Below are 11108 nucleotides of genomic sequence, written 5' to 3'. Positions count from 1 at the left end.
TTTTTAACATATGACGTTCGTTTCTAATGATAGCTCTTTATTATCATACCAAGACACTAATCGGTTTAGTATAAATAGGGATTGAACCTCAAATATTTTATTCAACCATCTGAAAATTTACTAGTTCAGTTAACTAGAACCCACCTTTTAAAAAAAAAAAAAAGTTTCAACTTATGACGTCCGCTCTTGATGATAACTCTTTATCATTAGACTAAGACACTAATCAATTTTTGGTATAGGCGAGGATTAACTCCCAGATTTCTTATTCAACCATTAGGGATTTTACCAGTTGAATTAACTGAAACCCACAGCTGGAACCCACTTAGATGGCTTAAATAGTTGCTTAGAACAACACTCAAACTTAGGAGAATGAAAATTACAATTCATAACATTACGATTTCAAGACTAGAGTTAAAAGAACCACTGCACACCCTTGGTGCGATGGTCACTTCACAAGTATAAGTGCTTGTGGGGTGTGCGGAGGGGGGGAAAGACCGGGATTCAAGACTCCAGGAGGGAGTTTCACACACATATACACATAGATTAGGTTAGAGTAGAATTTTTATCTTGTATAAAAAAAGACTAAAGTTAAAAGAACTAATGAAAACTAGGAACCTGATAAAAGACTCGTATTCTCTTGTAGCTGGAACATAATGGCTATAACTTTCCTTATGGAGCTTCAATTAAATGCTATTTGACCACTTCTGAATAATGACTCATTAAGCTTTTAACTTTGCTTGGGAAATTCGTTTAGGTAAAAGGGTTTTCCTTATTTGCTAGGCTTGCAAGTGACATTAGATTGGGCTTTTGAATCACATTGGTTTGGGCTTGAGGATTTTTTAGAGGACACCCATGTGTCGTTTTGGACACCCAAAAAATAAACTCTGATTTATTTGTTTGTTTTTGTTTTTAAATTCGATAGTTACGAGGGAAGAGTAGTTTGAATCTTAAATGTTATGAACACACCAAAATGTACTAACCATTGAACTACAGTCTACAAGGCTCTTAGCAACACAAATTTGTTTTTTTCTTTTTGGGTAAACAAACGATTATTAAAAGACTAAGAAACAGCTATAGAGTTTTAAGGACAATCTCTCTCATAGTACAAACCAGTATTGTCATAAAATAAAAGCATAGCAATGTCCATAGGCGGACTATCGAAAACAACAAAGTCTTGTTAGATGGATGGGCCTTTCTTAGCTAGAGCATCTGCGCACTTGTTGGCTTTCCGGTAGCAGTGGCTCATCTTCACTTGGGGAATTTGATTGAGAAGGGTACTGAAGTCCATAATAAGAGAAGAGTGGTTAAGATTACAATTGGACTCACTAGTGATCCAGTCACGCACAACTTTTGCATCAATTTTTAAAACTCAGATTTGTGTGAAAATACAAGAGCTTGTTCAAACCTCCAATTAAAAATTACGGCTATATAGCTTTTATTTTAACTTAAGCTAAGTGCGGAATAAGAGTAAATGAACGCAAACAACCGATAACACTACCTTAAGCTATATTAATCCATTATCAACAATAAAAAGAAAAGCTTAAAGAGTAGGGAAAAGATATGCAAACACAAGATAACACTGAGACGTGTTATCGAAGAGGAAACGAAAGAACTCGGCGAAAAACCTCTCTGCGACTCTCCAAATTGAAATCGATTCACTAGAGAATAAAGTTGGAGTACATGAATAACAAAAGATCCTTGAAATCTAGTTTACCCAATGTACTTGAGCCCTTCAAGCTCTTGCTACCAACTGGCTTTTTGAAACCTTGTCTTCTCTAGCTTTTCGGATCTCGCAATTTAGCCCGATTGCATCTGCCAATGAATGACTCATTCCAAAACTTCCCAACAACACCAAAATCTAACTTGACACTTAGAATGAGTATGATAAGTGTTTGGACTATCAACCTCTCAAGGATATGGAGATGGAGAGGTACGAGTTGAGGAAAGCTACAAGGAAATGTGTAGATGATTGTGGGTATAACAATCTCTAACTCTCAAGTTTATTTTCTAGGGTTTTCTCTCTGAAAAGCACTCCTTACAATTGTAAATAATGAGGGTATATATAGTGTGGATAAAGACTTGGTAAAGCAAAGCACAACTTTTTGCCAAACAGAGAGTTTCGCGAGTACTTCGCGAGATGACCTTTCCCGTGAGACACTCGTAAAAACCTCTAGGCTGGCATGACTCTTTATCTTCCAATCATGTGCTTTACACGTGGCTCTTTTGCGGGTAAGTTTCTCACAAGGCACTCGCGAAATCTACTTGTTCATCCTTTTAAGCTTGAGTTTTTACACTCTCTCACACTCATCCCTTACAATTACAAACCCACATAAATACAAAGAAATATAATTGAAGAAATTACAATCAAATATGGTATGGAATTAAAGCCAATACAAAATAGTTGTAAATTACAACTTTACAAATTTCAATTTCCACTGCCACGATATTGAGAGCTAACCATAACGTCAACCCGTCCCTTAAAGCCGACAATTTTGCATCCACACTAGTGGCATGCCCAATGTTCCTGGTAAAACCTTTGACCCACAGCCCATTAGAGTCACGGATTAATCCCCCTCCATTAGCCCTTCCAAGATTTCCCAAAGCCAATCCATCTGTGTTGAGTCTGTACCACCCACTGCTAGGCTTGCTCCACCTAACCATAATCAGCTTAGAGCTTTTAAGCATTCCATTCCTGGTAGCACAAAAGAAATATTCATTTGCTGCCTGGGAGACAGATTTGCCTAGACTCGGGTTGGGGTGGTTGCCTTTAAACACGACAATGTTCCTATTGAGCCAAAGGTTCCAAATAGCAAATGGAAAATAAACATTCCAAGGAACTAGCCTTTCTTGGAAAAAAGTCAGTTTCGAATTCCTTTCCAACTAGTCACATGTTAGATATTAATTTGTAATTTTAATAAAGAAATTTCTAGATGATGGCTGTTAATATTTCAAGGTGATAAACTGTTGGTATTCTTAAGTCAGTCATTTGTTACTAGAAGTTTAGAAGGCTCTTTCAAGTATTAAGAAGTGCTAATATACTGCTTTAAGCATATTAGAAAAAACCTGTCTAGCATTGTGCGGGAGTAATAGCACTCAGCATCATAAAAAAAAACCTTGTAATCCATTGCACTTTATCAATAAAACTTCTGCATATGACAACATCACAAAGCATATATTTCTAACAAAATTAAGTTGTACCAAACCAAACTAAAATAATCAATAAAACATCTTTTAGCCCCTCAATTGTATTTTGATATAAACAAAAAAAAAATGGATTTCAATATAGAAACTAGCATATAACATGACTTGAGAAAGGAAGGTTGTATATAGCTTCACAGTAAAATGATAATTTTGTGTTTTAAGTGAGGACATAATTGTCTTTTTACTTTGCTAATTTTTCTCATCTCTTTCATTTAAAATTATACAAAGTTCATCTCTAAACCAATATGGAGAAATATTTTCCAACCAACTACTTTATGATTCATAATATAAAATTATATATGTAAAAAATTTAAATAAGTTATATAATTCATTAAAAAAGTTATGGGACTAAAATGACATAGAAATTATTTCTTAAATTGTCACATAGTACATTGGAGAAAGATTGCTCCAAATCTTTAGTCAGAATTTTCTATTGCCCTTAATAGGTTTGACGCATGTCACATATTTTTACCATCTTTTGTCTTTTTTTTTTTTTTTTTGAGACATTAGTCTGTATTTACTGTTGTTCTCATTGCATGTCACATCTGCTTTAGCTAGAAAAACTAACAAAAGTCTAGAGTATAAATAGGAAGCAAAACTTCTCTAGGTTGCGTTTCCTCTTCGGCTTCTCTTTCACCAAATACATTTTACATATCTTGACTTTGTTGTCGACTTTCGTTGTTGTTTTCTCTCTCAATTTTAAGACCGAGCTTCTTAGATTTTTTTTTCGTTGTACACCTTTTTATTGTCCACTAATTTGATTTTTGGAGAGAAAATAGCTTGTTTGGAAAAGAGTTTATTTATAAAATCGCATACAGTTAAAAGGAAACCAAATGTCAACTCCACAACGCATGATATTTATTTACAGACCAAAACTATACCTGTTCTACTTAACAGATATGAAAGAGTGCAAGCTAGAGACCCAAGGCACAAGTGAATCTGATCCATATGCTTACCTAAGCTAAGAGAAATCTTAAGAAGGACTTATACTATTTATATATTCATATGTACATATAAGAGTAAAACTTAGGTATAATTTCTTAGGTGCAGTATATTAAGTCTCTCAATTGAATTTAAAGACTTGATTGTTTTGAATTTGTTTGTTCTTGAAAAATACATCACTATTCTGATCTTATCGATCAATATAATCAAATGTTTTAAATTTAATTGGAGAATATAATATACTGCACCTAAGAAGATTTACAGCCTGCTATCCCTTATTAATTAATTTGTAGCATTATATCACAAGACCTACTTCAAACTTCAAAGTACCCCACGCCATGAGCAATGATGATTAAAGGTAGTAGTTTCGTGCTGTAAATTGAAAGACAGCTCTGCGTGTATTTGCTGCATGTTCATCTACTGAAGTAGGTCCGAGGTGAGAAGAGGCGACGCGGCGAGAACATCCCCATATACCTTGGCGAAGCGAGGCCATCAATGGAACGATACTCAGGTATGCTGAAGCCTTGACGGTCCTCGTGTAGTTTTCTATTATTATTATTATTGTTATTGTTATTATTGTTCCCATTGAAGGTCCCGTACCTGACCAATTTGCCAACCCATGATTTCTTCTTTGGTGCTGTGCTCTTGTGCTCGACATTGTTCATCTTCTCACTTAGGTACTCCCTCACCGCATGCAATCCCTGCTCCATCACCTCCATGGGAGGCGAACTCAGCGGGTTCCCTTCCACACTCAGTTTCTGGAGCTTTCCCAGGCATCCCATGGAGTCTGGCAGGCTTTTTATCTTGTTGTAGCTCACATCCAGTTCCACCAGGTTGATGAGGAGACCTATGGAGTATGGTAGGGTTTCCAGGTACTGGAAGTTTTGGCTAACATTGAGGACTTGGAGGTTGGTGAGGTTCTCAAGGCCATCAGGGAGTAACCGGAGGCAGTTAAGCCGGGCGTCTAAGACGCGCAGGGCGGTCAGGTGAGAGGTGGAGCTTGGGAGGAATACGAGCTTGTTTGAGTTAACATGAAGCTTCTTTAGGTTGGTAAGCTCAAAACCAATGGTGTCTGGGAGCTTTCTCAGCTGGTTGAAGTTGGCATTCACTTCTTCTAAGGATCTGCAGGAGGGCCCAGGGTGCATGCATCAAACCACAGATTGTAAACCATGGTGTGTGTATGTGTGTGTATATATATATATATATATATAAAATTAAGCTTGTTTTAAGAAAAAAAAAAAAAAATGATAGTCTTCATTCATCTTTTGTTCATTCAAAAATGACAAAATAAAAAACCTGAAATAGGCTAAGCTAAAAATTTATGATCAGAATCAGAATTTTCTGTTTTCAAAAATAAAATGACCATGTCCATTTTATAGTCAATATTTAATTTTTAAAGATTTAAGGATATGTATAATACCATATTATTTAAAATTTAATTCAAAATCAATAATAATCAATATTTTAAATAATTATTACATGTACACTAAATCTCAACCAAGTTTACCTTAAATTTAAAGATAAATAAAGTGGTTCTAGTTAAAAAAAATTTAAGGTTTAGGGTATATAGGTTACATGTTATCAATTACTGGAATATAATTTTTTTTTACCAAATATAGCATTAAGTTCATGTTTTCACTTTTTCAAATTTTAGAAAATTATTAGGCACTTTTTTGGGAATATAACATGGTATTTTATCATCATCTCGTGTGAATGTTAAATTCTATCATAAATTTAATTAATAAAACTTATTATTATATAATAGAAAGGCATACTTACCGCATAGCTGTATTTTAAAAATATTAAATAATTTCTTCAATTTTTTTTTCTCCTAGCATATTATTCCTGCTGGTAAACAACAGAAGCATTAGACAAACGGAAAAGGATTGTTGGGCGGCTATCTAGCTCGCATCAATCTACCAGACATTTAACTTAATTTTTTTAGTATTTTGTCCGTATATGCTATTTAGTGCTTTCAGACTATGTTTCTCCAGAACACAATGACGGTTTCAGATTACTATATTTAGATTGAGCTTTTTCCTTTGCATGCGTGTAACTGTTGCTGTATTTTGCTTATTTTCTATAAAACAAATGAAGAGTTTTTTGACTTTTGTTGTAGTGATCATCCAATTTGTAATAGTCAATTTTTTTTATTTAATGAACCCTATTTGTAATAGTCAAATGTACCATTTAGCACACCCAAAAAATGCCAACATAAACATAAACATGCTTTTTTTTTTTTTTTCGTATTATTATAAAATAATATTAATTGTTTTTTTAGTAAGGATATGGTTAATTGTTATGCACGAAAGTATTGTGAAAGCCACTCATATATGCGTGTAAGAATATGATTTCCTTACCAAGTAAAAATAATCTACTTTTGCTTGAGTAAAAGTATAAACAATAAATTCGAATAAAAAATGATGTCACGTATTGCAAATAAAACTTTAAAATATATATAATCAAAAGATCCGGTAAATGAATTGTGATGTTAGGTAAGTATGTGATGTAAAATGGTGTATTTAGTCAAAGATAAGGAAGCACAATAGAGGCTAATAATATTGAATGGTTGTGTGGTGGTCAGTTCGCTCATTGGATTCAAACTAATTCCTTTGGTGTGAACAATGGTATATTCTCTATGTGCTCCCAATAAAATTTTATTTCTTGAAAACATTGGAACTACCTTCCATCAACAGTTGTTTTGTCTGCAAAGATTTATGGGGTGTTTGGTAATATTGTTCTAATAATGTTGTTTGTATTTTTTAGAAATATGTGTGGGTAAAAAAGTACATGAAAATACATGTAATATTGTTTAAATACTAAAAACTATTGTTCTAGTTACACTACCAAATAGTCCCATCGAGTAAGATTTATCATTCTCTACTTTTTTTAGGAAAGCTATTTATTAAGACTAATCAATTATTTATTAGATAAGTTGCTTGTTCATGCTTATAATTTTTTGTTTGGAAAGATAAAATTATATTTTACCTAATTATTATAAGTTTATAACTGTTGTTATTTCTCTCACCAATCTATATATTTATAATTAATTATGGAGAAATTAATTTTAAAGTTTCTATAACTTTAAATTATATATTTTTTATTAATTATTATAATTTACGTTTATTCCTTCACTATTAATTACGATATTAAAAAATCAATCACCTCTCAACCATCCTTTTGTTTTTTCTTCACATTTTTTTTTGCCACTATATATCTTCATCTATATTTTAAATTTTATCCTTTTATTTTTAACAAACCCTTTTGACAAATTAAAACATGAAATCACTAAATTCTACTCTCTTTGTAGTAGTATACACATGATGCATGCGCATAAATCATAATATGGAAAAACGGGTACACTCAATATTTTGATCTTTATTTCTCTTTCTGTTTTTGGTGTGTGGTTATGATTAGGTTATTTGATGTTTTATATACTACTATATATGTTTTACTTTTTCTTCTCTAAAAAACTTAAAATAACTTCCATGATAATCCATAGGAAACAGAATTCAGTGTTCATAATTTTTTTTTTAAATTACTATTTTTAAAATAACACTAGGCAGTGACTTAATGTTAAAAAGCTTGGTGTGCTAGGTAGCTACACGAAAGAAGAGCATGAGGGGAGCACAGACCTGCAGTTCTCAATGGTTTTCGGTAGAAATTCAATATGGTTGCCGGAGACGTTCAAGACCTTGAGCTTAGAAAGACAGCCAATTGAATTTGGGAGCGATTTAAGCTGATTTGAGTGCACGTCAAAAACTACCATATTTAGCAACCTCGCTATTAAGGACTCCGGTATGCTCTGTCAAATTTACAACCAAACGATAATTTATTACCACATACAAGTATTATGAAAATCCAACATAATAATATTTGATCAATATTCATCTTCTCCAGAAATCAAACACCTGTTTACACTTCACAATATCCCCAGAGAAAAATGATCATTTACACTTTGAAATATAAACCCACTTATACACCATTAGATATAAGAAATAAAGTAAAATTATGTCATTTATTTGATAAAATATATAGAAAATAAAATCTTAACCGCAAAATAGATTTTTTGTTTTAAGTTTTCTAGGGTAAGTGAGAACCGCTTACCGATAAAGATTTTTATTATTGGAGGAAATTATATATCTGGTTTTAGAGAGAGACATAGATCTTGGTAAAGAAAAATCACTAGAATATTATTGGTGAAGAATACCTGAATATTGTTATTGGAGAGGTCCAGATTGCAAATATTCCCAAGGTTAAGGGAAGGATTAATAGGGAGAGCCTCCAAGGACATGCCACTCAAATCCACAATTTCCAATCTCTCTTCCTTTATGGAACCCTTCCTCTCCATCCTCTTCCTCACATCTATCCTCGCATGCTGTTGCTGTTCATACATCATCCTTACAAACACCACAAAGATTTTCTACTCCCTCTCCTAGAAAATATGAAACAAAATTTTCTACAATTATAAAGCCTAACAATAAGAAGGTAATATTTTGGATAAGAAAGAGCTTAATAACCAGAAAAGGAGGTATATTGCATATAATTTGTTGTTGTTTGGAAGCAAAGAAAGAAGCAAGATTATATATACATTGGACGGAAAGGACTGCAAAGGACGTACGGGTGGCCGGTTGAGTTTGAATGAGGTACCTACCACGTGTGAATGACGTTTTGTTTGTTTGTTTTTTAGGGGAGGGGGAAGTACAAGGCCGTGTACTAAGGCCTGAGTCCTTAAGGGTTGCGTGGCCATGTCTCCCACTTGATTAAGTCAACCCCACCCTTTTCTATTGAAAAAATAGGCCTGAAAACCCCTCCCCCACTCGGCTGCACGCGAATCTCGGGTGGCTTATTATTAATATTGTTTGCCATTTTCACATTTTTGTTTTTGTGTTTTACACTTGGAATTCCTTTTGTTTATCGAGCCTATTCCAACTTGGAATTCTTTTTAATTTTTTGACAACAAGAAGAAGATAATGGAAGTGTAATCATTAGTAATGACTACGTACCCTCTAGTCCCTAGTCCGTACTCCCTTCCCTTATTCATGAGAAATTACTCACTCCATCTAGAGGAGTCTTTTTGCAGGAGTGAAAAATTTCTGCCTACTCCTTACTATTTTCATTTTTTTTTTTTTAGTTAGAGTCTTCGATTTTACAATTAGCAGTGTTAAGTATTTAATCCTTTTTTTTACAGTTGATCCTTAAAAGAAAGAAAAAAAATTCAAAGTCACTTTTTTTTACAACTTCTAAAGGCAAAATATAATAATTGGATCATTACTTTGGTATGAATAAATCACTAATAAAATTTTTATTATAAAATAATCACAATAGATTACATTAACATTTGTGAATAAAGTTCAAAACATTGTGAATTAAAATTATTATTCATTTTTGTTGGGTTATAGATTGACCTCGGTTAATTAATGTAATTACCCAAGTTGCTTAATTAGGTCAAATTACATGTAAATTGTGGAGGCACACACAAATTACCAATTTAACTAAAGTGCAATTGAAATTAAATTGGCATAGTGATTTTTTAACAAATGGGCAAAACTTATCACAAAACAAAAATTCTATCGGGTGATTTTCAGGCCATCACTCCTAAGAATCCACTAATCAAGAACAAGCTATTACAAGGAATCTTACCACTACCCTGCCTTATCCCAAAATACTAACCTACAGTTTAACCTTTACTCCAATCTCTAATTGGACTTGATCTTCTAGATACTTCTTCCTTTGCATGGATCCTAGTATGTGTCTAATTTCCTAGCAACTGATGTTTATTGTTGGATGCAAAGTTCTTCACTTCAAAGCACGTTGAAGACGTAGAAGCACTTGGTTACAAAACTCTAAGGCGTACAAGAACGCAGTAGATTCTCTAAAAATATATAAGTTCTCTAATCTAGGTCTATGTGTCTTTGATGACTTTAAAATAAAACTTTTATACACTAGGAATTTAGTGAACGAAACCCTAATAATCCAAGTCATCATGAGTCGATATTCTAAACTAAGAATTCTGGATTTGCATAGCTTGATAGATCAAGAGGTGTCAAGCTTGTGTTGAGAATTCTTCATTAATTCTCGATAAATGCAAGTGTCGAGCTTGTGTCAAGACTAGTGTCGAGATTCACTGTTTCAGCATTTCTTAACTTTTTTTTTTTTCAATCTTCATGTCTTTAATGATACCACTTGTTTTGTCTTATCAACACACTTCTTGATATTCGAAACATATCTTAGATCTATCCAATTACAAGTAAAATGCATTTTGTCAAAAGATATGCCAATACATAATAAATATGACCCTAACAATTCTAAGCTGAAATTTAGAAAAAAGAAAAAAAGAAAAAAGATCATGTAATCATTTTAGGGTAGGGGGGAAAAGGAGACAAGTCAACCTATATTGGGGTTTGAGTGATGGTTTAATGGTAATAATATCTTTTGTGGTGTCAAATATATATTTATGGTTCAAACTCTACCCCTTTTTTTATAAGCTTCAATTCATTAATCAAAAAACAGAAAACATATGGGGAGCCTCTTCCTTACAAACATCAACTAGAAAAGGTGGAAGATTGGCCGAATTGAAAAAGCAAGACTCATTGGAAGCAAGGGCAAACTTAGCTGTGGTATGAGTAGTAGAGTTGTAGCTTCTATAGACCCAAAGGAAATTACAAGACATAAAACACAAAGCTAAATCTCGAATTTTAGAGACAAAATGGGAGATGGCCCAAGCAGAACAAGGACCATTGGCAAGAACTGCTTCATAGCAGACCTTGGAATCACCTTCGAACTGGACGTGGCTCAATTTCTCGCGAATTGCTAGTTGTACTACCTAGAGCAGTGCCATAGTTTCAGCTTGGAGGGGTGAAAGCTTGGGAGCTATTCTGGCCTAGACCTTTAGAATAGCTCCATGTGGGTCCTCGGCAATGACTGCTAAACAAGAACTTGAAATCACAGCATTAGAATTGACG

At 33.5% G+C, this 11108-nt stretch overlaps 1 protein-coding gene across 1 annotated transcript; it reads right to left on the bottom strand.

Annotated features, from left to right (window-relative positions):
* Window positions 1-4037: 4037 nt before the first annotated feature.
* On the bottom strand, window positions 4038-8786 carry LOC142640828 (plant intracellular Ras-group-related LRR protein 6-like). Its single transcript, XM_075815118.1, has 3 exons — window positions 8354-8786; window positions 7779-7948; window positions 4038-5265 (listed from the first exon to the last, which is right to left on the bottom strand). The coding sequence occupies exons 1-3, from the start codon at window positions 8540-8542 to the stop codon at window positions 4557-4559; spliced, it is 1068 nt and encodes a 355-aa protein (XP_075671233.1). The 5' UTR covers window positions 8543-8786; the 3' UTR covers window positions 4038-4556.
* Between the last annotated feature and the right edge of the window lie 2322 nt (window positions 8787-11108).

This window comes from Castanea sativa, chromosome 1 (assembly GCF_040712315.1).
Source record: "Castanea sativa cultivar Marrone di Chiusa Pesio chromosome 1, ASM4071231v1".
NCBI classification, from domain to species: domain Eukaryota; kingdom Viridiplantae; phylum Streptophyta; class Magnoliopsida; order Fagales; family Fagaceae; genus Castanea; species Castanea sativa.
This window is presented reverse-complemented; position numbering and strand designations above follow the sequence as displayed.

Excerpts from the sequence above, each read along its gene's own strand:
- LOC142640828 (XM_075815118.1), bottom strand. The coding sequence starts at position 8,542 with ATGATGTATGAACAGCAACAGCATGCGAGGATAGATGTGAGGAAGAGG. Across the intron at positions 7,949-8,353 it reads TCTCCAATAACAATATTCAG|AGCATACCGGAGTCCTTAAT; the intron begins GTATTCTTCACC and ends TAAATTTGACAG. Across the intron at positions 5,266-7,778 it reads AAAACCATTGAGAACTGCAG|ATCCTTAGAAGAAGTGAATG; the intron begins GTCTGTGCTCCC and ends GCCCTCCTGCAG.